Genomic DNA, 19,152 nt, shown 5'->3' on the forward strand with positions numbered 1-19,152 from the left:
AGAGTGTAAGCATTTATGGGCAGGGTCCTCTCTCCTGTAGAGTGTCAGCTCCTATGGGCAGGGACCTCTCTCTTGTAGAGTGTAAGCTCTTCTGGTCAGTGGGGTCCTCTCTCCTGTAGAGTGTCAGCTCCTATGAGCAGGGACCTCTCTCTTGTAGAGTGTAAGCTCTTCTGGGCAGGGTCCTCTCTCTTGTAGAGTGTAAGCTCTTCTGGGCAGGGTCCTCTCTCTTGTAGAGTGTAAGCTCTTCTGGGCAGGGTCCTCTCTCCTGTAGAGTATAAGCCCTTCTGGGAAGAGACCCCTCTCCTGCAGAGTGTACGCTTTTCTGGGCAAGGTCCTCTCTCCTGTATGCTTTTCTGGGTCCTCTCCTGTAGAATATCAGCTCTTCTGGGCAGGGTCTGCTCTCCTGTAGAGTGTAAGCTCTTATGGCAGGGTCCTCTCTCCTACAGAGTGTCAGCTCTTATGGGCAGTGTCCTCGCTCCCGTAGAGTGTCAGCTCTTATGGGCAGGGTCCTCTCTCCCGTAGAGTGTAAGCCCTTCTGGCCAGGGTCCTCTCTCCTGTAGAATGTAAGCTCTTATGTGCAGGGTCCTTTCTCCAGCAGAGCGTAAACTCTTATCGGCAGGGTCCTCACTCCTGTAGATTATCACTTCTTATGGCCAGGGACCTCTCTCCTACAGAGTGTCAGCTCTTATGGGCAGTGAGCTCTCTCCCGTAGAGTGTCAGCTCTTATGGTCAGGGACCTCTCTCCTGTATATTATCAGCTCTTCTACTACAGCGCGTCCTACGTACCTCGTTAAATTCTGATGAAGAGCCGGAACATAGGACCGAAATGTTAATGTAAATTTGGTTTTGGATAGCTTCAATAAATCTTTATAATTTCTTCTGCACACTTCTGAATGCCGAGTTTCTATATACATTATATATACTCATTACAGTCCCTGCCTTATAATTTTACATATATAACCAACATGTTCCACTCTGTGCAGAATGGACCACTCTCTCGTGCAACACAGCTGGAACACAATTGGTCACAGCAGTTAGGGAGTGATCTCATTTTTTGCCCTCTTTTATTACGTTTGCTATTCACATGAGAACTGATTATTATGAAGAGTAAGTGGCATCTCCCGGCCGCTGTCTGCTACATACCAGCATGGGAATTCTCGGGGATTTCCAGGCTTGCAATATTGCACATCTGGTTTGGTCGATAAGTGACAGATTAATTTGGTTGTCTTCCCAAAATATATGCACAAATTTGATGGTGGGCCAAGTCTTCGTTTTATGGCTTGTACATTAATCATTATTGCACTTTTGGAGATTGCCACCATAGATGGAAAGTGTTCCAGCTTCTCCACAATCACCTTCACTCATGGAGAACCTTGGAGATTGCCACCATAGATGGAAAGTGTTCCAGCTTCTCCACAATCACCTCCCCTCATGGAGAACCTTGGATCTCATTATATATACGGGTGAGGTGCCAGCTAAAAGGTGGATTTAGAAATGTTCTACTAGAACAAACGGGGAATGTCTTTTGCTGAAATCCAGCCTTTTCGAGTCTTCGGCTCGCTCATTTTCCCATTCTCTCTGCCACGTCTGGTGGGTTTATGACAGCTTAATGAATTTTGGATGTGTAGATGCTTTTCTGAAATGAGTGAAGTATTATTCTGGGACAACTGTGACAGGGAATTGAGCTAAAACATCTGGTAAAATAACTTGGGTTTTACTGTTTAACGTCCACCCACTGCCTACGAGCTGCAGAGGAAGCCAAGTTGCAGGGCCATACCTAGGAACTATTAGCTTTTATTTTTTAAATTTTTGCAAAATATCAGGACATCAAGGATTATAAAGAAAATGTCCGTGTTGTCTGACTGCCACACCACTCATTTCTGCTATTCCCAAATTTCCTCCTCTTTCTGTTTTTTACCAACTGGAAGATGTTACATCATTTATGCTAAGGAGTAAACCAAAACTGGACAGGAAAAAATGGAAAGTGAAGCAGCTCTTCGATATTAAGTGAAGCTCTGTCTGTCTGTCTGTCACAGAATCAATGTTCATCTCTAATATATAGCAGTTTTGAAAATTCTGTCTTTATTACATCGCTATGTGACTCTTGACTAGTTTATTGTTCTTCAAGAAATTAAAATTAGCTGCAAATAGAGTTTGTAGGACATCGTGAGGACGGTGAAGCACTGTATGGTGCTTCTGTACAATACCATCATACAGCGATATTCTCTATTAGAAGCAATATTTTTAGGAGAAATTACCTTTATATTATGACATTATTTGCAATATGCCACATATAAATCTATAATATAACACCATATGCATTGGAGTCTTAATAAGTTGAGGCCAGGCACTTTTAATAGCTATCGGTTTGATTGCTTTTCTTCCCTGCTTCCCCCTTTTACAGGTACACTGGGCTTGGCCGTCATAATTGATGGCATTTCTGCATTATACAAAAGTTTCCTTGTGCAGGGAAAGCCACTACAATTGTGAAAATCTAAAAAACACTCCCTCAGACATGTTTCGCCTCTAATCTGGCTTCATCAAGGGTATAGTGGCTTATAAGTGCACATAACCTCATGTACCCCCGACGAAGCCTGTGGAGTAGGCCTGTGTGTTAGGTTTTAACAATTGTGATCACTGTCTCTGGCAGGCCAAATTTAGAAGTCTGTGAAACACAGTATAATATAGACTGTAAGGTCCAGACTAGCTGTGAGTTCGGACATATATCAGACTGTTAAGTTCCCTTCACAGTCCGTGTTCAGAACATGTTTGATGGACGTCTGAATTTGGCCTAGGGCACACCACACCACCAAAATAACTGCTGCAGCAATAGAAGAGTTGAGAAATAGTGCACTCAATTAGGACTTAAGACAACCAGTTGCATCTCATTCATTTATTGTTGAGCGTATTACATTATTCATTTTATATAATATCTAATAAAAGCAATGTTATAATAATGCTAGTGGATATTTGGAATAAAGGTACTAAGGGGTATTGTCTCTCCTTGTGGAGAGTGACATGCCAGTGTAAGGAGACTTATAGGCCATGCAATGCTCCTCTGGGAAATTAAATATGCAAAAGAAGAGGATTAGAAAGCAAGTGTTGCTTACTGACCGTAGCAATCCTAAAAGTCAATAAGGGTAAAAAATGTGTGTCCATTCGGACAATTATAAATGTATTTTACATATCATTGCCAAGGTCCAAACCCTGTTATTATATGAATAGGGATAGGGACTGAGACAAGTATGGTGGCGGCTTAGCTCCTCAAAGAATATAGGATCGGGCATTTTAAACGTGCTCAACCCTTCCTTACACTGGTAACTACCATCAAGGGAGAGCAGCGGCACTCACAATAGTTGGAACCTTAAGTCTATAACGTAAAGCCCATAGACCAGTTTAGAGGGGATTTTGATTAATTAAAGGGGTTTTCTCATGAACGAAAGTTAATTTTAATCAATAGATCTTGGAATAATAATAACTTCCACAATTGGATGTGTTTAAATAAAATGTTCATGTGCTGAGATAATCTTATAAATGTGCCCCTGCTGTGTACTGTGTAATGTCTGTGTCTGACCTTACAGGAACATGGTCTGATCATACCCCAGCTCCAGGGCAGGGGAGGGCGCAAAAGAGTATACAGACAAGACAGCAGAGGATCACAGCTGATTCTTTTTGTGAGGTAAAGTATTTCCCTGCCTGTTTTTAAACAATGTTTTACTTCAAAGAAAGAACAAGCTGTGATCCCCTGCTGTCCTATCTGTATACTTTTTTCCTCTACCCCCTGCCCAGGAGCTGTGGTATGATCAGACCATGTTCCTGCACAGTCAGACACAGCCATTACACAGTACACAGCAGGGGCACATTTATAAGATTATCTCAGCACAGGAACATTTTATTTAAACACATCCAATTGTGGAAATTATTATTATTCCAAGATCTATTGATTAAAATGAACTTTTGTTCGTGTAAAAACTCCTTTAAATCCACTGTAATTCAACAAATCCCTAGAAAGGCAAGTCAGTAGAAGAGAATAAGTTATTTCCCTAGTTACAAAGACAACCTTTTTTCTAATGAAGGACAACCTCTAAAAGAGGGGGCAGAATCCCCAAAAATTATTTTTGAGCAGCCATTTTGACTAAGAAAATATAAGATGAAATTTAGGAGGATCACAAGGTAAATTATAACACAAGGCTGTGGCAGGGAGCTCAAATCAATCTTCAAGAAGCTATTAAGCTGACGTTCCACATAACAAGAAACTCTCCCAAGATAAACTCTCCCTCGCAGAACTTCGTGTCCCCAAAAGCCCTACCACAGAGCTATGGACTGCACAAAGGAAATTGTATCTTGTTCCATCTGTCAACAGCATAAAAATGAATCATCTGAACTATAATTTACACATAATGGCCATACCTGTTCCGGAAGAGTTATTTTTCTGAGTGTGATACACACAAATTATATCTGCAGCAACATCCCTGACCTCTGGATCTTCACACTGAAGTAGCCACAACACACACATCCATAGCTGTAATGTATCCGACAGACCTGTAAAGACAAAAGGGACCATTCTTACTACAGTCAATGTATTCTGCACATACAAAATGGTTCAGAACAAAAAAATCATATGATACCATGGTCAAAGCAATAGCAATGTTTCTGAGGATTTGACGTTTCTACCCACTTTGGAGCCTTCCTCACAGATTCCAGCAGGTTTGGTGGTAAGAATAGTCCTTCATACAGTCCTATGCTTGCCATTAGAGAGATGGAAACTGCCGTGGAACCTGTTGGGCGTTGGTGGTTTCCACAGCGCAATGGATGAGGGAGACATTTACAACAGAACGTGATCCTTTGAGATTGTGGAACCCTAATCTACTGATAAAAGGGCATAGAAGTACAAGTAGTGGATATGGATAATTCATTTTTCAACTTCTCCTTTTTCACATGCCCAAACCATTGCATTTGGGCATCTAGACCGGTCTGCCATTCTCTTAATTTGCTTCAATCTGTCTGTTCTTCCCTTCCTATGTGTCTCCATGTACTTTTGTTTTCTTTTTTCCTTGTGTGTCTGTCACAAATTTAGATTTTGAACTAAATTTGTTTTTCAGGCTTTAGAGAGTAATAAAATTTTCTGCATATTTTTTCATATTTAGTAGCGACTTTTATTGCCTGCAGATCGGTGGAGTGAGAACCCGCACCTATCACTCAATAGACCCTCAAGAAGTGCGCAACTAAGAAAACAAAAGGGCACAACTCCTGCCTGAGCGCGGGGTATGGAGGATTCAACAGAAAGTACAAGATATGCTTTCTTTTGAATCTGTACTCCAATCAGTTGTCCACTTCAATGGTACCCAAGAATGGACACTACATCGGTGGTCTCCCAGCTTCGTTCCCGCTTTAATCCTGGCCATCACAGGACCTGCAATCAGTGGATTGCTAACAGTGCTTGGTGTTGGACCCCCATCAACTCATCTTTCATGGAGTCCTTAACAAGAAATCAGTCTATCTATGCATGGGAGGCTGGAGATTGCTTTTCAGAAGTTTCAGAAAGTCAAAGAGATGTCTCCTATGGAACTTATGATGGTAAGTCCCTGTTTAACTTTTTGACAAAAGGGAGGGAAGAAATAGTCACATAGCTATATAGGTTGAAAAAATACATAGGTGAATCAAGCTCAACCGTTCTCCACCAGTTATACATTCTCTATTTCTAGATTATTTATAACCCACAATGTCATTAGTGTCTGCCATCACTACCTTTTGTGGTCGGCATTCCACAGTCTGACTGCTCTAACTGTAAAGAACCCTTTTCTATTTAGCTACCGGAATCGCCTTTCTTCCACCTGTAATGAGTGCCCCCTGGTCCTTTGTATGAACTTTGGAAGGAATAAGTCATGTGCAAGTCCTTCGTTTTGACCACAGATGTATTTATACATATAAAATCTCCTTTTAGGTGTTTTTTTCAAAGCTAAACAAGCCCAATGTCACAATTCCACTGCTCAGTGTGTCTTGGGCGCAATGACTGATAGCTCAGTCGTCCAATCTAGTGCAGGGGCGTGCTCTGTTATCAGTATTTTGAATGACAGCTCGGATGTCCAATCTAGTTCAGAGGCGTGCCGAGCTGTCGGTGTTTTGAGTGAGCCTGGGAATGGGAGGTGCTGAGTTTCCTTCAGGTGTTGCCTGTTCCTAGTGATTCACCAGCCACTTAACCAAGCGGTTTGCCCCAGATAGCTGCCAGATGTAGCTTCAGCTGTGTGGTTTGTCCACTAGGCTTTGTGCTCTGAATTCAGACATTCTGATGCCGGCCCTAGATTTGACTATTGACTGCTCGTTTGTATTTCTTCTTTTGCTTTAATGAACTCTGACCTTGGAATTCTGACTCTATACTGTGACCTGACTACGCCTTTTGCCTTACTCCTTTGTATATGACAAGCTCTCTTGGTATCTGACCTCGGACCTCTTGACTACCCAAGCCTCACGGCTTGTCCGTAAGTAGTGACTAGCGTTTTCCAACTAGTCATTATAGTAGAGGCCGTCCATCGCATGTAATAATCTCTAGTTGACACCTTTGAACTTACTCTAACGTCCCAATATCCTTTTTAAAATGTGCAGCCCAAAATAATGAAGAAAGAACAAAGGCGGAGGTGGGGTCCTGGGTTCAAATCCCACCCACAACATCTGCAAGGAATTTGTATATTCTCCTGGTGTTTGCATCCGGTTTCCACACTCCAAAGACATACTGATAAGAAAAATTGGATTGTGAGCCCCAATGGGGACAGTGATGATATCTGCAAAGTGCTAAATTAATGGTGTTATATAAGAGAGTAAAATAAATTTAGATAGAAATTTTCTAAAATGTTTTTTCACATTCCTCTACACAGAGGTTTACATTATTATTGTGTAATTTCTATTTCAGCCAAGTGTCTTGCGCAGCAGAGCTATTTCCGAGCAGAGAGGCTTTGGCGTATTTACAGGGGACCTTAACCCTTGTAGCTGGCAGGCGGTTTACAGTGTTGCTCAGAGATGGTAGCCCTGGGAATCAGGATGGAGGAGAATGCTTTGATGTCAGTGTTGCCCAGGGGACTCGGAGCTCGCAGTGGAGCAATGTAGCTTTTTCTGGAAAAAAAAAAAAAATCAAGTTTAAAATAAACTTTGTTTGTGTTTGCTGAGCTCCTTCATCTTTCATCCCTGAAGTGTAATGTTCTCCTCTCCCTCCTCCACTGATGCGGCACGGGGCATTTCAAGAAAAGAAAAGAATCATTCCAAAAAAAAAAATGTACATGTGTACAAATACAAAGATCCCAAAAATCAAGCGATCAGTACTAAGCAATGTAAATATGGGACGGCGGCAGCAGGAAGCCAAGCCTACGGCTATTTGTATCATTTCTTTACCCAGTATCGTCATTGAGGACTCTTTCCACGGGATATTTTATATGGATACTTCTAGATTTTCTTTTTTTTTTTTTCCATTTTATATAGATTTTATTTAAAAATTTTAAAGAGAAATAATAAAAACACCATTTGAACAAGGGACACGGGTATATCTCCTGTAGTTAGTGTAGGAGACCATAGAAGGAATGGACCATTCCAAAAAATAAAATGGCATAAATTTGGCAAGGTCAGGATATGTGGTCAGCCTCCACGCCTGTCAATTCTTCATTTTACATTGAAGCATGAGAAAGTACATTTGGTTCACATCTTCGTCGTAGCAAGTTGTAATGGGGTCCCATCAGAATTCTGACGTGGTATCCACTGTTTGGCGCTGCACAGTGTGATAGTGTTGCTGACAGACCCCTATTAACTGTGGAAGAACGTGGAAGCAAGTGTTTAATTCCAATACAGCGCCACCACAGGAGAAATAAAGCATTACACAGTGTCCACTGAAATCGATAAGCTGTCCACGTAACGCATGGTCATGCTGGGTCCTCCAAAGTGAGAGACGCTCTTTGTAGCAGTAACATAAGAGTTCTGTACTAGTGTTGAGTGCAAGTGCTCGCTACCTGAGTTTTCATCGGGTGCTCGGGTTACATGCTCGAGTCTCCGTCCCATATGTTTCGTGGCTGTTAGACAGCCAAAAGAAACATGCAGGGATTGCGTACCATACCTGGGCAATCCCCGCATATTTTTGGCTGTCTAAAAGCTGCGAAACATGAGGGGCAGGGACTTCAGCATGTAACTAGAGCACGCGCGATACTCAGTGCATACCCGAGCACCCGATGCAAACTCAAGTAGCGAGCACTTGCGCTCAACGCTATTCTGAACTTTAAAAAAAGTTTTGTGTATTGTGGTATGTCATGTACACTGGATACATTATATTATTGCCTCTAAAGAAAAATATAGTTTTAGGACCAAAAAAAAAAGAGATCTATGGTACTTAAAAAGGAAGAAAACAGACATCGCCAAGTGATCCTTCTGGAGACGAAGACCCAAATTCATCAAAGTGTTTATGCCAGAAAACTGGAGTAAAACTCTTTAAAAAAATTGCAAAGTTTTTGCGTAATGCAGAGTTGCGCAAGATCTTTGTGACTTTGCACGTTGGGGTTCTGTCAGAACTCCAAAAATGGTTCTACCTTGGAAAGGTTGTGGTTACACCTGCCTGTCAAATTCATCAATAGTGGCGATCTTTCTTACGCCAGAAATGTAACTTCCCGGAGTAACATTTCTGGTGAGGCGGACTCCACTAATATGATGCACCAAGTGACATAAGCCTCCTAATGAATTCGGCACATCTTAATTCTTCACGCCCCATGAGACTGGTGTATGAAACACTAGTCGTAATGAATCAGTCCAAAGTATATCTGAAAGACATTGAGAAACTTCATACACAGCCGAATTGCCGAGAAAAAGATTTCCGATGCAAATCTGCACTAGATTTCGTGGACTTTGGTGCGGATTTCCCAGTGAATTTTGATTTTCAAAAGATCAGTGGGTTTGAAATCTGCAATTGTGGATTTTACAAACTCTTCAGGACCTGCGGGTGCCCAATTGACCCTCTGTCACATGGGAGGGAACACAACTGGACTCTAGATCTGATGTCACAGATCGGGAAACCGGTTGCAGATTTTTGCACATCAGGGCTCTCGAACATCAGAGTTGAACTGATGGAAACCTGAGTAAACCTTCTTAGGGCAGTAATGAAGCCAGGAGGGGGATTCTCTTGTCATTTAGTGAAATGAGGGATATAATCTTCGCTGATGCTGACAGCCGTTTTACAGCTAAGTGCTGCTGGAGTTAATGCTTTGTGCATCACTGTGATCCGTGCAAGCACGGGGATGCAGGAGAGCAGCACATAAACCAGCTGGAACAAGGTGTGATGAATTTTCCAGGCCTCTGCACACTACCTTGGGTCACCCAGTTGAAAGCAGCTGAAAATTTGCTTAGGTACACAAAGCTGATGTTGAAAGAGATTACCTGCTGCATTTGGAGTGTGGGTTTTTCAAGAAACGGCAAATAGAAACAGAAAGGGCACCTGGCAAACTGAGTCAATAAAGTCAACTTCTGCAACGAACCGAAAAATACCGCTCATCACTTTGGAAACCGAAGCAACCTCCCTTATATATTGATAAGAAGCGAGAAGTAAAAACGGACGGATATGTAACAGCTGCTAGAACGGATGGTAGGAATGATGTAAGTGATGGAGCCGATGCATTGTACAACGTATGTATAGATATGGTCGACAGAAGGTTCAAACCAGTTTTGCTCACATCGTGAGGTGGATCCACTAAGCATAAGGTCAAGGTGGGCACATGGACCCCGGCCGTTGGTGAAGCAGGCAGGAAGGCACGTAGGGGAGTGAGGACTTGGCACATGCAGGAAACTCAGGACCAGTAGTACAGGTGCACTGGAGCAAAGTAAGAACGAATCCTGAATCAGAGCATTGAAGCAGAAATGGTGGAGCACACCAAACTCTGGACACTAGAATCTTAACCCTAAAATTCAGGTGAGTGACTTAGTAGGCATAAAATAGGACTGGGGAAATGCCATCACTGAGTTACGCCAAGCAACCTACAAAACCTGATGCGGAGCACAACAGGGGGTAGAGTACCCAGGGGAAGGAAGCAGAGACTGGGATACCCAGGACATGTGCCAAACATGCCCGTAGTATAGTCCACATTTACGTTTAGACGTTGGCTGGTCATTACAAAAACTGTGTGGCCGATTCATCCAGACTGGCATTTAGTTTTGTGGTGTAAATTATAATGACGTTCTCTCCCACTTTTCAGAAAGTTCTGACTTCAGTTTCGCTCCACTGTTTCATTAATACATAGGGAAAAACGCATGGTCGAATATATAGAAATGAAGCCTAAGCTTCTAATTTGACGCAGCACAAGGGTGTAACTGTATAATTCTCAAGCAACACAGTCTCAAAGACAATACGTTTTACTTCTGCAATTTTATCTGCACTCACGATGACCTTTTTTTTTTTAATGTTATTTTGTATAGTATTTTGCAATTTTGCTGAGTAACTGTAAGGAGATGGACATACTGCCCACATTCCCCGTTGAAGAAGTATATTGTGGTATTGTGTAATGTGAACTGTGACATGCGTTAATAGTGTTGCTATTGTGTTCTGCCCAACAGTAGGGAGAGCAAGAGTTAATGGTTGGGACTAGCCCAGAGTGGGAGGGGCTAAGGTGAAGGGAGAGAAACGGTTTCCTGTCAAAACGTCAGATAGGAACCAGTGTGTGTCTGAAGTAGACCTAAGGTCAGGACAATAAGAAGTGCCGCATGACATGGATGTCCTGAAGTGAGGTGAGAACGAGGTTAGCGTGAACCAGAGTAAAGAGAAAAGGAGAACCGTCAAGAGGACAGTGACCAATCGGAGACGGGAGAGGAAACCTAGCAGCACGGCCCAGAGTTTATAACTCAGAAAGGAAATGAGCCAAGATGGAGTAGAGTACGCGAGATGAAGAGGGTGTACCGGGTGGGAGCTCCAAGGCGTCAGTGACAGAGAAATTAAGTACCGGTCATACTGGCAACATAGTTCCCTTGAGGAGAAAGAAGACGAATCGCGGGTTAACAATAGGTCTCTTGCCAATTGGACTGTAGTACTGAGCTAGGTTGTTGTGAAGGAAAGTGAAACCGTGGAGATAAAGACCAAACTTGTAACGAGAAAGGAAGTAAAACTGTGTGTGAACAATGCTCCGTTTTGTGAAGGAAACGTTCATAATGACTTGTAAACTGTAAAGTGCTGCGGAATATGTTGGCGCTATATCTATAAAGATTATTATTATTATTCATAAAGCTGTGTACGCGATATCTACTGTATATAATCCCCACCAAGTTATCGTTCAGTAAAAAGTTTTATTTTTGGCTGGTGGTCTCCCTCATTGAAGTGTTCAACATCTGGTCCTGGCCAACCTAAGTCATCAGTAACATGCGGCCTGCAAGGGCATAGCGTCCCCATAGCACAAGTCCACGCACCCAGCCAGGACCCCCACCCTTCATCTAACGTGTCGGGGCGTAAGAGACAAGTACCTCACCCTCGGCTACTGCCCCACTCCATGTTACATAACCCCGACCTAATCTATTTTATACAATTCAAAAACATATTGTGAAACCACACCGATCTGCTGGAAGATATTACAAACGATCAAGAAGCCAACAATACTCCATTATCATCTTCGCTAGCATCCAAAATAAAGCCCATGGGGGGTCTTGTAGTAAAGGCACAGCACCTCTGCCTGGGGACTAGGTAGAAATGTGGGCAGCCGTAACTACCGATTGTCTGACCTTATTATAAGGTCTGCATATAGATATAATCTTCATGGTTCAGTAAATTTGTATACACAGTGAATTTCAGATTATTTTTACTGACCCAAGTTACAGCCTATATTATACTCAAGAGCTGCATGCACAATTCTGCAGAGAAAAAAAAGGTTAAAATGCTGCAGCCAGACGAACCTCTGACAATTTTCCTACTTCAGATTGGTAATGTTTCTAGAATGCAGTTCAGGAGAACAAGCCATGTACAGACACTGCACCAGCAATGTCTAGTGAACCATTTTTGCTTTGAAGCTTGAAGAAATGTGAATGCAGCTCTCGAGTATAATAATACATGTTGTCACCTAGGAACAATAAAAAAGTACAAAGAACTTAAGTGAACATTATGCTGAAAGAGTAGGATCTTTACTTCACAATCCCTTCATAGATGGCTGTAAATGTGTTAATACTATATGCAGAGCAGCTACAAATGTATCCTGCATATTTAGGACTTATTCCTTCACTCTATTTTTTTTCTGCAGAATTTCTCTCTCCAGTCCAACAGCTGAAATCCCTCTTGGTCAAAGCAAGAGCAACTGCCAGCACTGTGAGGTGGCCGGTTATACTTCCCATTATTCCCTGTGGATAAAGGAGTGAAAAGCACTCAACAATGTGAGAAACCAGGAAGATTGAGCCGCAGCTTCAAGCAACTGTTTTCCTTCACTCCAGTGCTGGATTCTCAGCCACACAGTTCAGTACGGCTCTAAAATGCCTTCCATGCTGCTGCTCCTTCTGTCAGTGTGCTACAGAGAGAGAACAGCAAAAATCTCGCACATTTCTGTGTGCAGTGTATACAAAACATCATAGCAGATAGTCTCCTTCCACTAGCTCAGAGACAACAGAAAATTAAAGATAGACTGAGCGGAAATGAAAACTAATGAAAAAGATCCTAGTTACTTACCAGTAACGGGATTTTACAGAGCCCATAACAGGAACCCACCAATGACAGAAACCTACTGAATAAAAAGGCGTAACCTCTCCTCCGCATCAGGTTTTGTTTCAGAGCATGAGAGGGCCTCCGAAAAAATATGTTAGTACACAACTACCACCAAAAATATATTCAGTAGGTTCCTGTCATTGGTGGGTGGATACTCTCTCAGGTGGTGCTGTCATGGGAGAAGGGGAAAATGCTGGATACAAGTCATATAACGAGAAGGAATAGTGTCATCTCTCATGTATTCATGTGACAGCTTATTATTCAATTTCATAACTGAAATGACAGGTACATGGTAAAGCTGTGTGCTCTCAGCTAATCAGAGTCAAGAAACTGCAGCTTATATCCCTGCCTTATATTTATCATTTTACACCAGATGGAGTTTATGGTGACTGAGGAGGCTTCTGAACGTCACACACACGCACGCACGCACACACATATATACAGGTGCTTCTCACTAAATTAGAATATCATCAAAAAGTTAATTTATTTCAGTTCTTCAATACAAAAACTGAAACTCATATTATATACAGTCATTACAAACAGAGTGATCTATTTCAAGTATTTATTTCTGTTAATGTTGATGATTATGGCTTACAGCCAATGAAAACACAAAAGCCATTATCTCAGTAAATTACAATAATTAACGAAAAACACCTGCAAAGGCTTCCTAAGCGTTTAAAAAGGTCCCTTATTCTGTTTCAGTAGGCTCCACAATCATGGGGAAGACTGCTGACTTGACAGATGTCCAGAAGGCAGTCATTGACCCACTCCACAAGGTCCCAGATTTCCAATTTTCAATTTGAAATCAAGGTCGCAGAGTCTGGAGGAAGAGTGGAGAGGCCACAATCCAAGCTGCTGGAGGTCTAGTGTGAAGTTTCCATAATCAGTGATGGTTTGGGGAGCCATGTCATCTGCTGGTGTAGGTCCACTGTGTTTTATCAAGACCAAAGTCAGCGCAGCCGTCTACCAGGAAATTTTAGAGCACTTCATGCTTCCCTCTGCCGACAAGCTTTTTGGAGATGGAAATTTCATTCTCCAGCAGGACTTGGCCCCTGTCCACACTGCCAAAAGTACCAATACCTGGTTTAAAAACAACAGTATCACTGTGCTTGATTGACCAGCAAAGATGAGAGACACCAGACCCAACAATGCAGACGAGCTGAAGGCTGCTATCAAAGCAACCTGGGCTTCCATAACACCTCAGCAGTGCCACAGGCTGATCGCCTCCATGCCACGCCGCATTGATGCAGTAATTGATGCAAAAGGATCCCCGACCAAGTATTGAGTGCATTTACTGAACATACATTTCAGTAGGCCAACATTTCAGATTTTACAATAATTTTTCAAGCTGTTGTTATAAAGTATTCTAATTTACTGAGATGATGACTTTTGTGTTTTCATTGGCTGTAAGCCATAATCATCAACATCAACAGAAATAAACACTTGAAATAGATCACTCTGTTTGTAATGACTCTATATAATATATGAGTTTCACTTTTTGTATTGAAGAACAGAAAGAAATTAACTTTTTGATGATATTCTAATTTAGTGAGATGCACCTGTATGTGTGTATAAATAAATAGAAACCCATGTGTGGTATATAACAGGAGGACTGGGAAGGAGGACATTATTATTATAGTCCTTTCATAAAATAGATGAATCAGTTCACATTTGTCTTCTGCACTATATCTGGGTATGGTTACGAGTCTTTAGCTTCACCAAACATACTTGTGTTCACAATGGGGACAGGAGAATAAGCCGCCAGACTCCTGTGTGAGAGCATTATGTCAAAGGATCGGACACCTTGAGATCCAACACCTTGAGATCCATTATGTCAATGGATCGGACACCTTGACTAACAAGTCATGTCAGACTAACTTAATTTCCTTCTATGACAGAATCACTGACTGGGTGGATCAGGGAAATGCTGTAGATATAGTATATCTTGACTTTAGCAAAGCATTTGACAAAGTATCTCACACCACCCTTATTGAAAAAATAACTAAGTATGGAATGGACAAGGCAACTGTTAGGTGGATTCATAACTGGCTTAGTGATCGGACTCAAAGAGTGGTTGTAAATGACTTCACATCCAGTTGGATGAATGTCTCAAGTGGGGTACCACAGGGCTCTGCCCTGGGACCTGTATTGTTCAACATCTTTATTAATGATTTAGATGAAGGAATTGAGGGTAAACTGATTAAATTTGCTGATGACACAAAGCTAGGAGGGATAGCTAATACTAGAGAAGAGAGAGAGAGGATTCAAAAAGACCTAAATAAACTGGAGCAGTGGGCAGTAACTAACAGAATGGTTTTTAACAGGGAAAAATGCAAAGTACTACATCTGGGCAATAAAAATGAAAAAAGCATATACAAAATGGGAGGAATAGAGCTAAGCAACAGTACATGTGAAAAAGACTTAGGTATACTAATAGATCATAGACTGAACATGAGTCAACAGTGTGATGCAGCAGCAAAAAAGGCAAATACAATTCTGGGATGTATTAACAGAAGCATACAGTCTAGATCACGTGAAGTCATTATCGGACTATACTCCTCTTTGGTCAGACCTCATCTGGAATACTGCGTCCAGTTTTGGGCACCACATTTTAAAAAAGACATCGACAAACTGGAGCAAGTTCAGAGAAGAGCGACCAGAATGGTGACTGGTCTGCAAACCATGTCCTATGAGGAACGGTTGCAGGATTTGGGAATGTTTAGCTTGCAAAAAAGAAGACTCAGAAGAGACTTAATAGCTGTCTACAAATATCTCAAGGGCTGTCACATTGTAGAAGGATCATCTTTATTCTCATTTGCACAAGGAAAGACTAGAAGCAATGGGATGAAACTAAATGGGAGGAGACACAGATTAGATATTAGAAAAAACTTTTTGACAGTGAGGGTGATTAATGAGTGGAACAGGCTGCCACGAGAGGTGGTGAGTTCCCCTTCAATGGACGTCTTCAAACAGAGGCTGGACAGACATCTGTCTGAGATGATTTAGTGAACCCTGCTTGGAGCAGGGGGTTGGACCAGATGACCCAGGAGGTCCCCTCCAACTCTACCATTCTATGATTCTATGACCGAATCTGCCATTGGTGGCACCCTATAAACATAAGATAGTCGGACGACCGGATAAAATTCCTGGTGTATTCCAACACATTTTGTATGGGCACTCACTCTATACAGTCTTCTCCTTTTGGTCCAGTGAAACGCCACCACAAAACTTCTTTAAAGACTTCCTCTCATCAGGTAAAAAAGTAGCTACAATTTGCTCTCCTCTTATTCCTCTGATTATTCCAGTTTTTTTTTTTTTTAAATCTGCCATTTGGTTCTCGAGATATGGACCTTTTTATTTAGTGCTAATTTTTATGACCTTTCCAAGGAGGCGTGGCTCAAAGGGTAATTATGCAGAGCAGTCTAAAGACACGCCCCCATAGAATCCTGTGAGCCACGCCCACCTTGTAAAGACCATAAAAACTATCACTGAATAAAAAAGGCCCATATCAGTGGATCCGTTTCACGGATTCAAAAACGGAAAACAATGGAATATTCATGTAAGCGGGGTGAATAAAACAAGAGCAAAAAACTGGCCACTTTAGGCTTAGTAACTGATCTCCTTTAAGCCCCTTTTCTCTTATAATATACCCTTAGAATAGGTCTGCTAAAACCCATATGGACACTGTGGACAATTATTGTCATTACTATTCTGTCTTTCCTATAATCAAATACAAAAATGTAAGCGAGATATGGACAGAGCTCTGTTTCCTAACCTAAGTGTCCAGCCCGCAACACTACAATTTCCAGCATGCTCTGACAGTTGTAGATTAGAGACTGGAAATTGGGGCATATATTTAATGGGCAGACGTGATGTCTCTAGTATTGTAGGACGTGATAACCGCAGTGATGACTAAACTGTGGATGAAAAGCAATATAAGTTCTCCAGACAAACAAAGCTACCAACTGAGAGCGAGACATCGGCACCTAATGCCAAGACCATGAGGTCCACGTTATGATTCACTCAGTGAGGGCTTACCGTCACTTCTAGGAATCTCATGTTTGACACTCTCTAATCAGGCAGGATCAATTAAAACTAATAACTTTGGGGAAGGCAGCGTTGGCAGCGACCCAGTGGCTGCAGCAATTACATGTCAGAACGTCATCTGCTATTAGCTATTTACCTAAAACAGTCGTGACTTAATCAAATATCAGAACCACCTGCTGAAAATTCCCCTACATGTACACTACAGACCAAAAGTTTGGACACACCTTCTCATTTAAAGATTTTTTCTGTATTTTCATGACTATGAAAATTGTACATTCACACTGAAGGCATCAAAACTATGAATTAACACATGTGGAATTATATACTTAACAAAAAAGTGTGAAACAACTGAAAATATGTCTTATATTCTAGGTTCTTCAAAGTAGCCACCTTTTGCTTTGATGACTGCTTTGCACACTCTTGGCATTCACTTGATGAGCTTCAAGAGGTAGTCACCGGACATGGTTTTCACTTCACAGGTGTGCCCTGTCAGGTTTAATAAGTGGGATTTCTTGCCTTATAAATGGGGTTGGGACCATCAGTTGTGTTGTGCAGAAGTCAGGTGGATACACAGCTGATAGTCCTACTGAATAGACTGTTAGAATTTATATTATGGCAAGAAAAAAGCAGCTAAGTAAAAAAAACGAGTGGCCATCATTACTTTAAGAAATTAAGGTCAGTCAGTCCGAAAAATTGGGAAAACTTTAAAAGTGTCCCCAAGTGCAGTTGCAAAAACCATCAAGCGCTACAAAGAAACTGGCTCACAAGAGGACCGCCCCAGGAAAGGAAGACCAAGAGTCACCTCTGCTTCTGAGGATAAGTTTATCCGAGTCACCAGCCTCAGAAATTGCAGGTTAACATCTGCTCATATTAGAGACCAGGTCAATGCCACACAGAGTTCTAGCAGCAGACACATCTCTACAACAACTGTTAAGAGGAGACTTTGTGCAGCAGGCCTTCATGGTAAAATAGCTTCTAGGAAACCACTGCTAAGGACAGGCAACAAGCAGAAGAGACTTGTTTGGGCTAAAGAACACAAGGAATGGACATTAGACCAGTGGAAATCTGTGCTTTGGTCTGATGAGTCCAAATTTGAGATCTTTGGTTCCAACCACCGTGTCTTTGTGCGACACCGAAAAAGGGAACAGATGGACTCTACATGCCTGGTTCCCACCGTAAAGCATGGAGGAGGAGGTGTGATGGTGTGGGGGTGCTTTGCTGGTGACACGGTTGGGGATTTATTTAAAATTGAAGGCATACTGAACCAGTATGGCTACCACAGCATCTTGCAGCGGCATGCTATTCCATCCGGTTTGCGTTTAGTCAGACCATCATTTTATTTTTCAACAGGACAATGACCCCAAACACACCTCCAGGCTGTGTAAGGGCTATTTGACCAGGAAAGAGAGTGATGGGGTGCTACGGCAGATGACCTGGCCTCCACAGTCACCAGACCTGAACGTAATCGAGATGGTTTGGGTTGAGCTGGACCGCAGAGTGAAGGCAAAAGGGCCAACAAGTGCTAAGCATCTCTGGGAACTCCTTCAAGATTGTTGGAAGACCATTTCGGGTGACTACCTCTTGAAGCTCATCAAGAGAATGCCAAGAGTGTGCAAAGCAGTCATCAAAGCAAAAGGTGGCTACTTTGAAGAACCTAGAATATAAGACATATTTTCAGTTGTTTCACACTTTTTTGTTAAGTATATAATTCCACATGTGTTAATTCATAGTTTTGATGCCTTCAGTGTGAATGTACAATTTTCATAGTCATGAAAATACAGAAAAATCTTTAAATGAGAAGGTGTGTCCAAACTTTTGGTCTGTACTATATTTGTACAGGACTCCTTACTGACCATTCTCCCCTCCTCCTCCCCGTTCTCAGGAATTCTTTTTTAGGCATACTATTCACACATTTGGTATAATCCAAGACTTGGGACAAATGAAACACAAGTTTAAAGGTGTTTTCCCAAGAACAAAGTTAATTTTAATCAATATTTTAACAAATAGATATTTGAATAATAATAGGTTCAACAATTGGATGTGTTTTAAAAAAATGTTCCTGTGCTGAGATAATCTTATACATGTGCCCCTGCTGTGTACTGTGTAATGGCTGTGTCTGACCGTACAGGAACATGGTCTGATCATACCACATCTCCTGGGCAGGGGGGTGGGGAAGCAAAAATAGTATACAGATATTACAGCAGGTGATCCCAGCTGATTCTTTCTTTGAGTTAAAACATTGATTTAAAACAAGCAGGGAAATGTTTTACCTCCCAAAAAGAATCATTTGTGATCCCCTGCTGTAATGTCTGTATACTCTTTTGCTTCCTCCCCTGCCCAGGAGCTGTGGTATGATCAGACCATGTTCCTGTAAGGTCAGACACAGCCATTACACAGTACACAGCAGGGGCACA

The 19,152-nt window shown here is 41.9% G+C and overlaps 1 protein-coding gene across 2 annotated transcripts in view; it reads right to left on the reverse strand.

Moving 5' to 3' along the window:
* The window catches only part of THADA (THADA armadillo repeat containing), a 659,309-nt gene that overhangs the window by 106,743 nt on the left and 533,414 nt on the right, over positions 1-19,152 (reverse strand). For both annotated transcript variants that reach the window (XM_073672037.1, XM_073672036.1), the window contains one exon: positions 4,411-4,542. In XM_073672037.1, coding sequence (XP_073528138.1) covers positions 4,411-4,542 — 132 coding nt within the window. The remainder of the gene's footprint in view (positions 1-4,410; positions 4,543-19,152) is intronic.

Source organism: Phyllobates terribilis, unplaced genomic scaffold (genome assembly GCF_046119375.1).
Source record: "Phyllobates terribilis strain yellow unplaced genomic scaffold, ASM4611937v1 Scaffold_3__8_contigs__length_932513732, whole genome shotgun sequence".
Lineage (NCBI taxonomy): Eukaryota > Metazoa > Chordata > Amphibia > Anura > Dendrobatidae > Phyllobates > Phyllobates terribilis.